Below are 15073 nucleotides of genomic sequence, written 5' to 3'. Positions count from 1 at the left end.
TTTTTTTTATATATATTTTTAGTTGTCCAATTAATTTCTTTCTAATTTTAGTAGAGATGGGGTCTTGCTCTTGCCCAGGCTGGTTTCGAACTCCTGAGCTCAAACAATCCACCCGCCTTGGCCTCCCAGAGAGCTAGGATTACAGGCGTGAGCCACCGCGCCCGGCCTGGAAGGAATCTTTGTAAATGACAAAACATGGTCGTTTTGGAACTTCAGCAAGGAGGGGTTTGTTGGGAGGGTGCTGAGCGGCACTCGGTGTTGTGAGAGGAGTGAGATGAGTTGTCCTGGGAAGAGCTGCACACTGACCCCTCTGGGGGTCTCAGTGCCTGAAATTGGTGGCTGTCTCGCCAAGGTGACTCAGCTCCAAGTGGCTCCCTTTTCTGGATGCCACCCTCAGAATTCAAACTCATATGGCAGAGGGAAACAGAATCTGTGGCTGGTCTAGAGTCATGAGCCCATGCTTCTGGTCAGTAGGAGGCAGATGCTGCTAATCTTTAACCCTACCAGTCGTGTGGAGGGAGGGAGGGTCAGTTCCGTAAAGGGAGAGACCCAGAGAGAACAGCACCAACAGATTTGCAATACACCATTATTTTATATATATTAGGAATGTTAAATACATTAAATATGTGAGCTATATTATAGACATTATTTATGTATTTGCTTGTTTTTGAGGCAGAGTCTCGCTCTGTTGCTTAGGCTAGAGTGCAGTGGCGTCATCATAGCTCTGCAACCTCAAACTCCTGGGCTCAAGTGATCCTCCTGCCTCAGCTTCCCGAGTAGCTGGGACTACTGCCACCCATGCCTGGTTAATTTTTCTATTTTCTGTAGAGATAGGGTCTTGCTCTTGCTCGGGCTGGCCTCGAACTCCTGGCCTCAAGCAATCCTCCCACCTCGACCTCCCAAAGTGTTATGATTACAAGTGTGAGCCACCACACCTGGCCTGTTAATATTTTTGAAGAAATTTTAAAGATATAGGAAAATGTTTTTCATGGCCAAGTGAATAAAGCAAAATCTAAAATTGCATATACAATACGATCTCAGCTACTTAACTCAATTTATTTTTTATTGTAAATTGACAAATTATAGTTGTATGTAAGTCTCTTTAGTTTAATTCAACAGAGCTAATACATTATGTCACATTATTAAAGTATACCCTCTACAACAGTTCTCAAACTGTCTATAGTGAAGGATGCATTTTTAAAAATTTCCAATCTGTTACGGACTGATATTTTTGTGAAATACAATAAAAACTAGTTACTAGAAAAAGAAAATAAAAAAGATGTAAAATACAAGCCTCAATTTTTAAATTATTATATTCAGGTGTAAAATTACTGGCAGCTTGCTGTAAGTTTCTACATGCTCACTTTCAGTTCCTCCATTTATCTAGTTTCGGACCAGTAACAGCTTGTGGAGTCCACTTTAAGAAGCACTGCTCTAGAACAAGCGACATGCCGCCCCGCCGTGTTGCTCATACCTCAGTTCTAGAGCCAAAGTGTGTGTTGGCTTTCTTTTCATAAGAGTAGTATAAATCCATTGCAATAACAACACAAAAGGAGACTTCCCTCTCATTCCTACTCCCCAAAAGTGACCACTGCCAAGTATCTTGTATATCATTCCATACACTGTGTACCATTAGCAGCTTTTCACATCAGCACACACGGATCTAGCTCATCATTTCTCGTTGGCTGCATAATGTTCCATTGTGTGGCTGCCCTACTAAGTTCATCGCCATTGCAAAGAATACTGCAACAAATACTCCAGAGTTCTTTGCCTACTTATGCAAGTATAATCACAGGAAAAATTCCTTGCTGAGTAAGTGCACTTACATTTTTAAAAATAATAGCTTTATTGAAATATAATTCACATACCATAAAAGTCACCCTTTTATTTTCTTTTTTGAGACAGGGTCTCACTCTGTTACCCTAGGTGGAGTGTAGTGATGTCATCATAGCTCAGTGCAACCTCAAATTCCTGGACTCAGGTGATCCTCCTGCCTCAGTCTCCTAAGTAGCTGGGACTACAGACACATGACACCAGGTCTGGCTAATTTTTCTATTTTTTGTGGTGATGGGGGTTGGGGGGTGTCTCACTCTTGCCCAGGCGGTCTCAAACTCCTGGCCTCAAGCAATCCTCCCACCTCAGCCTCCCAAAGTGCTAGGATTATCAGCAGAAGCCACCTTGCCCAGCCAAAATTCACCCTTTTAAATTACTGCCTGATGCAGTAGTGCACACCTGTAATCCCAGCTACTTGGGAGGCTGAGGCAGGAGGATTGCTTGACTCCAGGAGTGCGAGTCCAGCCTGGGCACAACATAGAGACCCCCATCTCTAAAAAAAAAATGAAAATTAAAAAAAGGTATTTGAGTGATTTTTATTATATACAGAGTTGTGCAGCCATCACCACTAATTACAAGACATTTTCATCACCCCCCCCAAAAATCCCATACTCATTAGCAGTCACTGTCCGTTCTCTTTTCCCAGGCCCTTGTGATCACTAATCTACTTTCTATTCCTATGGATCTGATGATTCTGGACATTTCACATAAATGAAATTATAGAATATGTGGCCTTTTATGTCTGGCTTCTTTCACTTAGCATGATGTTTTCAGTTCATCCATGCTGATGCACATGCCAGTACTTTATTACTTTTGATGGCTGAATAATATTTCATTGTATGGATATATTATCTTTTGTTTATCCATTCATCAGTTGATGGACATTTGAACCGTTTCCACTTTTTGGCTATTATGAATAATGCTGCTATAGACATCCATGTGTAGATTTTTATGTGGACATATGCATTTATTTATTATTTTTTTTTTGAGACAGAGTCTCACTCTGTTGTTTGGGCTAGAGTGTCATGGCATCAGCCTAGCTCACAGCAACCTCAAACTCCTGGCCTCAAGCAATCCTCCTGCCTCAGCCTCCCGAGTAGCTGGGACTATAGGTGCACTCTGTCTGGCTACTTTTTTCTATTTTTAGTAGAGACAGGGTCTTACTCTTGCTCAGGCTGGTCTCGAACTCCTGAGCTCAAGCAATCCTCCTGCCTCAGCCTCCCAGAATGCTACGATTACAGGCTTGAGCCACTGAATCCAGCTGACATATGCTTTTAATTTTCTTGGGTGAACACCTAGGAGTGGAATTGCTGGGTCATTTGGTAACTCTATATTTAACATTTTGAGGAATTGCCAAATTGTTTATCAAAGTGGCTCTACCACTTTTACAATCCTCCTGGCAATGTATGAGTTTAATTTCTCCACATCCTCCCCCAAATTTGTCATTGTTTGTGTTTTATTTTAGCCATCCTAGTGAAGGTGAAGTGCTCAGTACCTCATAGTGATTTTAATTTGCATTTCCCTAATGATCAGTGATGTTGAGCATCCTTTCATACTCTTACTGGCCATTTGTATATCTTCTTTGGGGAAATTTGTATTCAAATTCTTTGCCCATTTCTTGATTGTCTTTTTATTGTTGAGTTCTTTATATATTCTGGATGTAAGTCCTCTATGAGATACATGATTTACAAGTATTTTTTCCCATTCTGTGGGTTTTTATTTTTGTTTTTAAGACAGGGTCTTGCTCTGTCACCCAGGCTGGAGTGTAGTGGCATGATCATAACTTACTGCAGCCTTCAACTCCTGGGCTCAAGCGATCCTCTTGCCTCAGTCTCCCGAGTAGCTCGGACTACAAGTGCACACCACTGTGCCCAGATAATGTTTTTATTTTTTGTAGAGATGAGGGTCTCACTATATTGCTCAGGTTGGTCTCAAACTTCTTGCCTCAACTGATCCTCCTGCCTCAGCCTCCCAAAGTGCTGGGACTACAGGCATGAGCCACCGTGCTTGGCTTATCTTTTCATTTTCTTAAGTGAAGCACCAGTTTTTAATTTTGATGAAGTCCAATTTGTCTACTTTTTCTTTTGTCACTTGTGCTTTTCGAGTCCTATCTAAGGAACCATTGCCTAATCCAAAGTCAGGAAAATTTATATCTGATTTAAGAGTTTTATAGTTTTAGGTCTGTGATCCATTTCTAGTTAATTTTTGTATATGGTTTGGGGTAGGGGTCCAACTTCCTCCTTTTGTATGTGGATTTCCAGTCATCCCAGCACAATTTCTGGAAAAGACTACTTTCCCCATTGAATTGGCCTGGCACCTTGCACTTACATTTTTGATGTTGCCAAATTGTTCTCCAAAGAGGTCGCACTGGTGTGTACTCCCACCCATAGGAGCTACGCGGCTGTAGCTCAGATGGGGCATTAAAGGTTAGCAAGGACATTGATGAACCCAGGCTGTCAGGGACCGTCGCGAGGGTAAAGTGTGAGGTGGGCTTGAGAGTGGCCGAAGAGGGTGGGTTAAAGGAAGTGAAAATGTTTTTCTCGGAGAAGAGAAAAATGCAGGGGAGTATAAACTCTCTGAGTGGGATGTGCCTGAGTTTAAGGCCCTGTTCTGCCCCCTATCTGCTGAGCAGTCTTTGCGTAGTTGTCAAATCCAACCCTCCGAACTTTAGCTTCATAGTCTGTTAAACAAAGATGGTGACCGCTTACCTTTACAGGGTTATTGTGAGGAGTACATGTATGTCTATATCCCAGCCCAGGCCAGGCCTCAGTAACAGTAGCTATTGTGACATTTCTGTATGTGGTATATGTGGCTGAGATCACGTGATTGTGGGGGAGCATCACAGTGGGATAGTGTTGGAGCCATTCGGCGAGTGTGAGATTTTTAATGATGACTGATCACGTGGAGAAACTTGGATCTACTGGTAAGTGTCACTGTCACCCAGAGCAAGGCAGTACTTGAAGTCTTTGCTGTGACATGTTAAGGGGGGGAGAGACTGTGACTGAGATTGGATGTGACAGCAAGACAGATCCTGAGTGACAGAACGGAACGGAGCAGAGGGAGGCAGGCTGCGCCGGGCACATGTGGGTACCCAGATGTCAGGGCAGGTGTCTGTCTGAACTGTCCCCTCCCCCACAGACTTCCCTCCCTGCTTTCTAAAAGCAGGGAGGAAAAGAGGAGGGCTTTCCCCAGGGAAAGGGGATTTTGATCAGAGTGTAGAACCTACAGTACCTAAGGGGCTGTGGCTCAAGCACCTTTGGTATCGGCACCCAAGACCCAGGAAAAGAACCTGCTGGAAATGTGTGCAAAATGGGTGGGGTGGAACTTGGACTGGTTTCTCCTCTCAGCTTTAGTCTTCAGAGTGGACGATAAAAACAGAACCGAAACCTAAGCATTCCTTCCTCCTCTTGTCCCCTGGGGGAAGGAAGAGAGGAATAAATGCCACATCTCATTAAGCTTTTACGAGCTCAGACAAGCAGAGTGGGCCCACACCGGCGGCGGCAGGCAGAGGGCTGGGGGAGGCTGCACGAAAGATTCCCCAGCTCTCTCAGGGAAGATGTGTTCCAGAACTTGCAGGCCTGCTCTGAAAGAAATAAGGAGTTAAAAACAGATGTGGGAATAACAGCTTTTATTAAAATGAAATCAGAAGGGCAATAGGACAGGAAGCTGGGTAGATGTGGGGACAACGGAGAGACCGTGGCAGCGGCAGGACTGCAATCTGTGGGAACTGTGGGAGAGTCATCTCTGAGGCATGAGAGAACTGAGGATGCGAGAGAGAAGGGAAAGGCTAATCTTTTATCACATGCAGCTGAAATAATGAGATCCTAAACACAAGTGAGAACCCTACTGCCCTGACCCAAAGTGACTTTTAAATACAAAGGTATAAAAGATGGGCGTGGGTCTTAGTTTAAATAGGGGAAATTAGAACTTTTTCTTTGAGCTCAAAAAGACTGAAAGAATTAAAACCACGATTAAGGCTGCACAATGATCCAGAGGGTAGGGGTGGGAGAGAGAATAAATACCCTAGTGACCCACATATAAAACAGACAATAAACAAGAGCATGAGAGTCGAGGTTAATGGAAGGCCATCTTGCCTGCGCTGCCATGGAGGACAACAGTGCCACAGGGGCAGTCACAAACACTGCCCCTCCCCACTCCCTGCTCGGGTGTGAGGACAAGGGGTTGGAGTGTAAGCAGTGCCACAGCAGAACAGTGGCCTGGGCTTCAGCAGGGCAGGAATGCCCACTGCTGATGAAGTGGCAGGTAGGGCTGGGGAGCCTGGCCCTGGCTTTGTGGTCACGCAGAAAGAAGGAGGGTAGAGGGGAAATCAGGCCTCTGGGGCAGTGCTTGTAATACTGGGGTGACCATGGGCAGGCAGTAGCATCCACAAGAGCAACAGCCTTCCCAGGCCAAGGTGCAGGCCCTAAGTTCACACCCCACCAACTGGCTGGAAAACCGTGGGGTTTACCGTACATGGTAAAAGCCACACAGCTGGACTCCCGGGCAAGGCCCACTTTAGCCAATTAGAAGAGATACACCTGTGGCCAGGCAGGCAAAATCTTGCCAGTTGGGAAAAGGGGTGAGGATCCTGCAGCCTTGCCCAGGCCTGAGCTCTGGGTATCTGCAGGGAAATGGAGTACTGAGTTAGTGTTAAAGAAAAGCATCCAGCAAGGTAAGAGGGGCTTGGGCAGAACCCTCTGCCTCTGCTACTTCCGCAAGAACTTCTTATTGAGGAGGAAGATGAGAAGGTTGACATTGACTTTGGCCTTGTTGAAGAGTTTCATGACAGCCACACCCTCATACTGGAGCTGCAGGAGGTCCTAGGAGGGAAGGGGCAGGGAGGGAAGTTTAAAGGCTTCTGGCTGTGGTCCAGCCAGACGGTCTACAAAACACTAACGTCCCAGAGACTTACTCGGCCACCAGTGGCACTGGCCCCACTTCACAAATGAGGAAACCAAGGCCAAGAGAGATAGGTACGGTGACTCGACCAAATGTCAACTCAAGCAGAGCCAGGGCTTGAAATCAGTTTTCTCACTCAAAAGGCAAAATAGCAGAGCAAAAAGATTTGGATTTAAAATCACTGCTTCCCTGAACACTGGTCTGTGACTTAGGCTGGCTTCTTAACCTTTTAGCCACACAGTATGTAAAACAGGGATAATACTTCAGAGCTGTGGAGAGGATTAAATGAGGTAACATGTAAAGCCCCCAACATGTGATAGGGCTTCAAATATTAATCCCGCTTCTGACACCACCAGCCCACTCCACTCACCCTGATGCTTGGCAGCGGGTCTGCATCAGGGTGTGGGGGAAGGGAGGCTTGGGCTGTACCTTTCTCTTCAGGAATAGATGACACTGACTGGGTGGGGAACTGACTTGGTGTCATCTGAAGACTAGGGAAGTGAGGCTGGCTGCTCTCTTTAGGCCAGCACCTAACGCCCAGCAGGTGTCTTGGGGGCTCACGGGACTGTCCCCTCACCTGATAGTGAAGCTGAAATCGCTCCATGTCCACACCCAGGAACTTGGCATTTACTTCAAACTTTCCTGCCTCATCTCCAGGGGTGATGTCAAAGATGACGTTTCTGAAGCTGTCAGGAACAAGATTCAAAACAGGAACCCATCACCGCTTTCCAGGGCCACAGCCCCACTCTTGCATCCACCACTCCTCATGCTGAGGAGTGGTGTGTGTCATCCAGAGCCAGGCTTCCCCTCTGTCACTCCCGGGGGACGGGGGCACCCAGCTGTCTTCTCCCAACTTTTCTTCTACTTACCACACCACCTCTTTTATCTGCCCAGTCCTACCCAGCTGTTCTCGCCTCCAGGAAGCTTTCCCAGCACGCCCTGCTTCAGGGTATCTAGTGCTAGACCACGCCCACTGCCCTTAACATCTGTCTGGGGTGCCCTGTCTCCGCCATCATTCTAGCAGCTCCTTTGAGGCCAGGGCCATGCTCCTCCTCCCCTTCCACCTGGTGCCTAGCCCAGAGCTCCACCCACTATGTTAGGGGACAGGAAAGGTCTGACATCCTGCCCTCCAAAGACACATACTGAGAGACGGGAAGATCTTCAATCTCCACCAAGACACCCTTCTCCAGGAGCTGGGCAGCAGTGTAATGAAGAGAAGGCTGCTTCTTCCCCTTCCCAGAACTCCTGATTAAAAGAAGGCCCCAGAAAATTCATCCAAATGTCTTTAGCACCAAAGACACTCTTTCTCTGTGGCTGGCAGGAAGGAAATTAGACCTCGAGGAAGACTTCTCACTGGTGGAAGACAGAGGAGGGGAGCTGCACTTGAGCCCAAGACTTTCTGAGCAAAGTTCAAAGACCAGAGCCAGGAAAGGACTGTGCTGTGCTGGGGGGAAATTCCCTTTCAAAGCTGGGAGACAGCAGGGCAGAGGTCAACATGGGCAGGGGTGCAAGGTCACGGGTGACCTTCTGAGTGGAGGAAGGCAGGACCTACTTGGAGTTGGGGGCCAGGTGGTCGAGGCAGGCCCGGATGTACTGGCTGTAGTAGTCGCCCTGCTCCTCATAGAAGGTGGTCTTAGTGCTCAGGCCCTGGAACGTGGCCTGAAGCTTCACCAGCTCTGCTTTCCGCCGTTGCCGGTGTCTGTGCTGGTTGCGGATGTCCTGGGGTTGGGGGGATCGAGGGAGGGGATGAGTGGCCCTTCCGGCAGGAGAGCCTCAGGGCCTGACATAGGTCCAAGTACAACACTCTGTGAAGATCTTCAGGAAGAGCAGGAAGAGGGAGATTTCAAGGTTGTTTTTCCTAGGAGGACAACCTAAGGATCCCATCCCAAACCCTCAAGACATCTTTGGGGCTTCTCCACCACTGAAAAGCAATTGGTTTCAAGGCTCCTTGTTTTTCAGTAGAAGAGAGTTGTAAGAACATCTCCCTCTCTGGCTAATTTCAAGATCTTCCCTTCAAAAAGGACCCTCAGCCTTCCTCTAACTGGCAGCAATTTTGGGTGGGCGCTCACCAGGGAGAGGCTTGCGCTTGCGCTATGATCTGCCCATGCATGCACGTACGTGTGTCCACACATACACGTGCAGACACATACACACCCAGGCACACAAAGCCCAGGCCCACGTCGTTACCTTGGCCAACTCGTCCACTAGCCCCTGGTAGCCGTCGCTGGCACTGACCAACCCCAGGCCTTCGAGTCGGCGCAGGTTCCGCAGGACACGCCGCTGCTTCTCTGCCAGTGGCAGGAGGGAATGTGCTGTCAGTGAGCGGTGTCGTCGCAGCGGCTCTGGGGTCTGGGCCTCACAGGCCTGGCGTCGGCACATCAGCCGCTTGTGGGCTGCTTCCTGGGGAGTGGAGGGGGCAGGGCAGATGCTGGAGGGGTCTGCCAGGACCTACCATTCTGCCCCCAACCCAGCGCAGGCCCTGGGGCACCAGCGACAAAGGGAGACCTGGGCACTTTTCTGGGCATCACCAGGAAAGTGCCCCAGAGCCCAGCTTCTTGTGGGGAATAGTTGGGGACAGGGTGTAGCTTGTGGAGAACATCAAGGTGTGACATCATAACACATGGTGTAACACAGGGAAGGGCCTCGTGGATTGCCAGAGGGGAGGAATGGCCCAAAAGAGACCCAAACAGAAGCTACAGCATCAAGGATTCTGGATGGACATTGGCTGCAGCTTTCCAACAGTGAAGCTTTGTCGTGGCACCAGGTGTTCAGGGGCATTTCCTCCCTGTTGTATGTTTGGGGACATGTTTCTTACTGGCCATCACCATCTTTTCTCTGGGCAGTGCCTGGCTTAGTCCTCACTCCAGCTGGCCCAACCTGCCCCGGCCCCCACCCATCTACCACCTTCTGCCTCCGGGCCTTCAGGCAGACCTGTCCTTTTCTGACCACAAGCCTTCTGTGCTCCTCCAGGTAGCCTTGCCAGACTGCCTCTTGGCACTCCTCTGACCCCCCAGCACTGATGTAGGGGGCTCTTGTTTCAGTGTGTGCTGTGGGGAGGCAGGTGGAGTCCCATGACTCTGCGGCTCGAGGCTCCCCAAGGCCTGTGGGCCTCCGGGGGTTGAGGGCAGAGACCTTGACCCTCCAGAGCTCTCATTACTGGTAAGCACAGGTGTCTGCTTATGGTCGACTAGGGGTGAGGTTCAGGGGAGGGAATCGGCAGCGCAGGTGGGGTGAGGGGGCGAATGAACCAGACCAAACCGATAGGCTGACCTGGCCACTCACCTGCTCTCTGGAAGCTGAGAGGGACAGGATCTCCTTGAGGGAGTCCCCAGGGTGGAACTGTATGATATCAGCCAGCATCTGCTTCGTGCTGCAGGAGGAGGGCAATGATGGCAGAGAGGTGAGGGGCAGGGGAAGGGTATGGACACGGTGCTGGCCAGGGGTCTGACAGTAAGTGGACACTGTCCCACATCATGACTGCCAGGGACGCTTGGGATGTAAGGAGAGAGAGCAAGGCATTAGCAGGAGGGGAGCCATGTGGTTGCCTAGAATACCCTGCCCACAAATTATCTTCCTTTGAGTTCTTTGGCTGAAGTATGCATGCCCTCCTCCCAACCCAGGTGTCCCTGCTCCTGAGCTCTCAATGCATCTGACACCCACCTCCCTCTCTGATTGTGTGTTCGGCCCTAGCTCAACCCTGCTCTCAGCCCTTTGACGGCAGGACAAAGCACAACACCCCACACTCATTTGTCTACTGAGCGAATGAACAAGTGGGGGGATTGCCTTGTCGGCAGGGAACTTGAGCTGGTAACCTGGCTCCTCTTCTCCCCGGATGATCAGCCCAGCCCTGCTGGAGGCCGTCCCTCAATTTTACAAAACTGAAGAAGAGAAGCCCCATGTCCATCTCCTGATCATCACACAAGAGCAGGGAACTAGAACACGAGCTCCACCACCCACCGGCTGTGAAACTTTGGACAAGTCACATCTTCACCTATGAAGAGGGGAAGCCGCCATCTACCTCATAGCTTGTCCCTAAGCTTAAATGATAACATACAAAAAAGCAGTTGGTAAACAGCACAACAATATGCAAACACCTATTGTTGTCAATATCTTAGCCATTCTTTTGTCTTCAGCTACAACACAGAGCAAAACGCTGGGGTTGCCAGAAGGAAAACAGCTGAGACTGCAGCGAGGGGAGCGTGAGTTAGGCTTCAGAAAGAACTTCCTGAAGAAAGGGGGGCCCAGGAAGAAGGTGGAATTGCCCCCTCCGAGTGGGGCTGCTTTATTGGCCTCAGAGCTGGGGAGCTCAGGGAGCCAGAGGCAGAGCCAGCCTCACCAACCTCAGAAGTAGGCTCCGGGCATCGGTATCGTCAGCATCCACCTCCAGTCCTTCAAACTTGTTGGTGAGTGTCAGGGACACTTCCAGCTTGCTCAGGTCCATGTGCCCATCTGCAGCTATGCTCTCCCCTGAGGCAGGGTGAGGAACGAGAGGGAGACAGGCACACATACACATGCGCACATCGACAGGGTCACGGTTAATGTGCTACTCCACGTGCCACTCTTCCAGGCTTTCCCACACTGCCCCAGGCACCGCCCTGCGCCCTCAACCCTGAGCACCAATGGAAGGGCTGTTACCCATGGAGCATACATACCCTCGCGTTACTGGGGCTGTGCCTCCCCCACACCCTCAGCACTGGGTGCCTGGGAGCAGGGGGCTGTGCCTCCCCCACACCCTCAGCACTGGGTGCCTGGGAGCAGGGGGCTGTGCCTCCCTGAGCCTGGAGCTCCTGGCTCTCTCCAGTCACCATCTTCATTCTGCCCTTCTCCCTGCAAGCCAGCTTCCTCCCATCCCCCAGCCCCGAAATCCCTCCTCATTGGAGAAACCTATTGAGACCCCAAACAGGCCCTTATCCGTGCAACATCTCTCTCGCATGATTGAACTGGCCACTTATATGATGGTACTGGGCCCCTCCGCTGTCTGCTCTTTCCATATGTCTGTCCCTGAGTCCGTATCAGGACCAGAGGGAGAGAGGGAGGGTATGTAACTAGCCCGTGGCACAGACCCAGACTGAGTGGCCACGCTTACGTGCCCTGCCCCCCACCTGTCCATCCCTCCTTGCAGGCCCCCCAGCTGGCCCCCGCTGCCAAGGAGGGTACGCACCAATGAGGTCAGGAATGGTGGGCAGCTCCCCAAGGTCCTCCAGGAGCTCGTGCAGGGGATCATGGTGATCGGGGGCGATGCAGTCCTGGTGCTCCAGCAACAGCTGCAGGAGGGAGGAAGCAAAGGGGATGCAGGGTCTGAGCCAGGCCTTCCTCCTAGGGCCAGCCCACCACCCCATCGTGGGCTTCCAGACCCCCGCCCACCCAGCCAGCACTTCAGGTTGCAGCCCGTTACCCTGTGCGTGTTGACCAGCTCCCCTACAGTGATATACACCATGGGTTTGGCCACAGCCACCATGTCTGAGTACTCGTCCATGGCAAAACGCTCCTCTGGCTCTGGCACCTGGCAGGCTCTGCAGATGAACTTCCTGTCTCCAGAAGGAGGGCACGTGAGAGAGTGGGGAGGGCCAGCACCCCCACACATGTTCTGTCCCCATCATTTCCTCCAGGCTTCTCCAGCAACTGCTCAGTTCTGACTCTCCAGTCTCAGCTCCTGCCCTCTGTCCTAATGCCTGCCTCAAGCCATTCTCCTTTAATAGTCCTCTTTTCTCTCCACTGAGGAGTCCTCCCAACACCCTGTCCTCCGGCCCGATCACTATACCCCTCCCCGCTATGCCTCTCTTCCTCATGGATTCTGGAGGGGAGAAGCGGGACGTGAACGATGAGACAGGGAGGAAAGGGAAGCCAGAATACAAGACCTGAACTTGAGGTGCGTCTCCTCCAGGTAGTTGTTCAGGACCTGCAGGTGCTGGCTCTCCCCAGAGAAGGCCTTGCCAGCCGCAGCGTGCTGCAGGAGCTGAGCCACAGCCCCCAGGGCGTGGCGCTGGGGGGCAGCCAGGGCACCACCCGCTGCCAGGGCCACAATGTCGAAGGCATCAGGGGCCACCACCGCGGGGTTCAGGAAGCGGTAGTACAGGAGGTTTCCTACCACCTGAGGGTAGAGGAGACCCTCCCAGAAGTGCCCGGAGGCCGCCTTGACTGCGCAGCCCCACGTTCCCAGCTCACTGGGCTGGAAGGGATACCTGGGCCACCCCCTTCGCTTTACAGAAAACAGACCCAGAGCAGGGAGGCCACTTGCTCAAGGTCATGCGGCAAACTTGAACAAGAGCTGGGACTAGAACCCAGATCTCCTGACAAGAAGCCAGGGCTGTCCACTCTGTTAGCTCACACCCCAGCTGCCTTCCCATCTGCTACCCAAAGCTCTGCTGGTGAGCCGGGCTTGATTTATAAGGTGGAGCGTATTTTCCTCCTTGGATTTTTATGACATCGGGTTTTCTGTCCTTTTGTCCCAGTCTGGGGGATCATAGGTACCAGCAGGGCAATGGAGGGAGAGGGAGGTGGGGGAAGGGAGACAACACTTACCTTATAGATCTCACTCTCCGTGGCATTGGGGAACTTCTCTGCCAGAGTTGTCTTCAGGACTTTGGCCACATAACGCATCCCATATCTGGGGACCAAGCAATAGGTGCACAGTGGCTCTGCCTGCCTCTCTCTGCCAGAGCTCAGGGCATGAGTGCCTGGCTGTTTCTCCTTCCCCTGGCTCAGCCACACCAGAGTCAAGCTCAAATACTGTCCCTCCACTATCCACAGCCAGCTCCCTGCTGCCCTCCTCCAAATATCTCTGGATCTTGTCCCTTCTTGCCCTGTGTCAGTAGCCAGGACGAGAGCCCTGACATTTACTAAAGCTCTCACACAGCCCCCAACACGGTTAGAGCCTCTTCCTTGAGACCCTCTAGTCACCCCTGCAGAACAGCCCAGATCGCAATGTCCATCTCCTATTCCCCATTACTCCCCTACTGTGGCACCTTTAGTCTATACCTTGAGTACCTGACACTCAGCCAAAACCCTGTCCCAGGACAGCCCAGGGGGCTCTGAGGCAGCCAATCCTGTCAGCTGTCACAGAGCATCTGCGAGGGGCCTGGTCTGGGCTACAGGCAGGGCCCGAGGAGATCAATGAGCTGGGAGAGGGAGCTCCAGTCCTGAATCCACTAGAGACATCATCTTAGGCTATTTCCTTCCCTTTTGTAAATCTGTTCCCTAGTCTGGAAAATAGGAATGATCATACTTGCCCTATCTCACAGGGTTTTTATGAAGATCGAGTGAAATTATGTCTGTAAGAATAGTGTATAATGGTAGAGTGCTATTCACATATGCTTGACTTTATTATTACTGTTATTCCTATTATGGATGTGCCACCCACAAATTTAATTAAATTAATTTAACAGTTATTTCCACTGCTAGGGTACTAGAGACAGAAGTCTACAGCTCATTGTGTACTTACTTTCTTAGGCCTAGAACTATCTTATGTGAACTCCTACTTGTAAACCGTTGATCCAGTTCTCCAGGTTTGGGGAGCAGGGTTATGAACTCTGTGGGTTCCCCCTCTGGCATCCCCACCTTGCCTCGAGCAGCACTGAGCACCAGGAAGGCTGGCTGGCTGAGTAATGGGTCTAGATGATGACCACTTTGTCAATATTTTCACTCATTTGCTTTTCAGAAAACATTTATTGAAATAGCCAAGATATGGAATCAACCTAAATGTCCAACAATGGATGAACAGATTAAAAAAAGTGATATATAAAAAAACCAGAATACTATTAAGTCATAAAAAGAATTAAATCCTATCCTTTGTGACAACATGGATGAACCTAGAGGACATCATGTTAAGTGAAATAGGCCAGGCACAGGAGGACAAATACCACATGATCTAATTCATATGTGGAATCTAAAAACATTGATCTCATAAAAGGAGAGAGTAGATGGTGCTTACCAGAGGGGGACAGGGGAGGGGAGGGAGGATGGGAAGAGGTTAGTCAATGGGCACAAAGTTGCAGTTAAACAGGAGGAATAAGTTCTGGTGTTCCATTGCACAGAAGGGTGACTAGAGTTAATAATAATGTATTGTATATTTCAAAATAGCTAAACGAGGCCAGGTGTGGTGGCTCATGCCTGTAATCCTAGCACTTTGGGAGGCTGACGTAGGAGGCGATCCTCCCAGGAGTCTGAGACCAGCCTGAATGCAAAGTGAGACCTCAGCTCTACAAAAAAAAAGAAAAATTAGCTGGGTATGGTGGTGCACGCCTATAGTCCTAGCTGCTCAGGAGGCTAAGACAGGAGGATTGCTGGAGCCCAGAAGTTTGAGGTTGCAGTGAGCTATCATAATGCCACTGCATTCTAGCCT

General features: G+C 50.3%; 1 protein-coding gene across 1 annotated transcript in view; it reads right to left on the bottom strand.

The window, feature by feature from the left end:
* Positions 1-6539: 6539 nt before the first annotated feature.
* Positions 6540-15073, bottom strand: part of IQGAP3 (IQ motif containing GTPase activating protein 3) — a 37914-nt gene continuing 29380 nt past the window's right edge. The window contains exons 27-37 of the mRNA XM_012658492.1: positions 13255-13339; positions 12591-12823; positions 12128-12260; positions 11894-11996; positions 11073-11199; positions 10015-10102; positions 8920-9132; positions 8285-8451; positions 7876-7977; positions 7310-7418; positions 6540-6653 (exon numbers count right to left, since the gene is read on the bottom strand). Of these exons, the coding sequence (XP_012513946.1) occupies positions 6540-6653; positions 7310-7418; positions 7876-7977; positions 8285-8451; positions 8920-9132; positions 10015-10102; positions 11073-11199; positions 11894-11996; positions 12128-12260; positions 12591-12823; positions 13255-13339 (1474 nt within the window). The remainder of the gene's footprint in view (positions 6654-7309; positions 7419-7875; positions 7978-8284; positions 8452-8919; positions 9133-10014; positions 10103-11072; positions 11200-11893; positions 11997-12127; positions 12261-12590; positions 12824-13254; positions 13340-15073) is intronic.

This window comes from Propithecus coquereli, unplaced genomic scaffold (assembly GCF_000956105.1).
Source record: "Propithecus coquereli isolate 6110/MARCELLA unplaced genomic scaffold, Pcoq_1.0 Scaffold59, whole genome shotgun sequence".
Classification (NCBI taxonomy): domain Eukaryota; kingdom Metazoa; phylum Chordata; class Mammalia; order Primates; family Indriidae; genus Propithecus; species Propithecus coquereli.
This window is presented reverse-complemented; position numbering and strand designations above follow the sequence as displayed.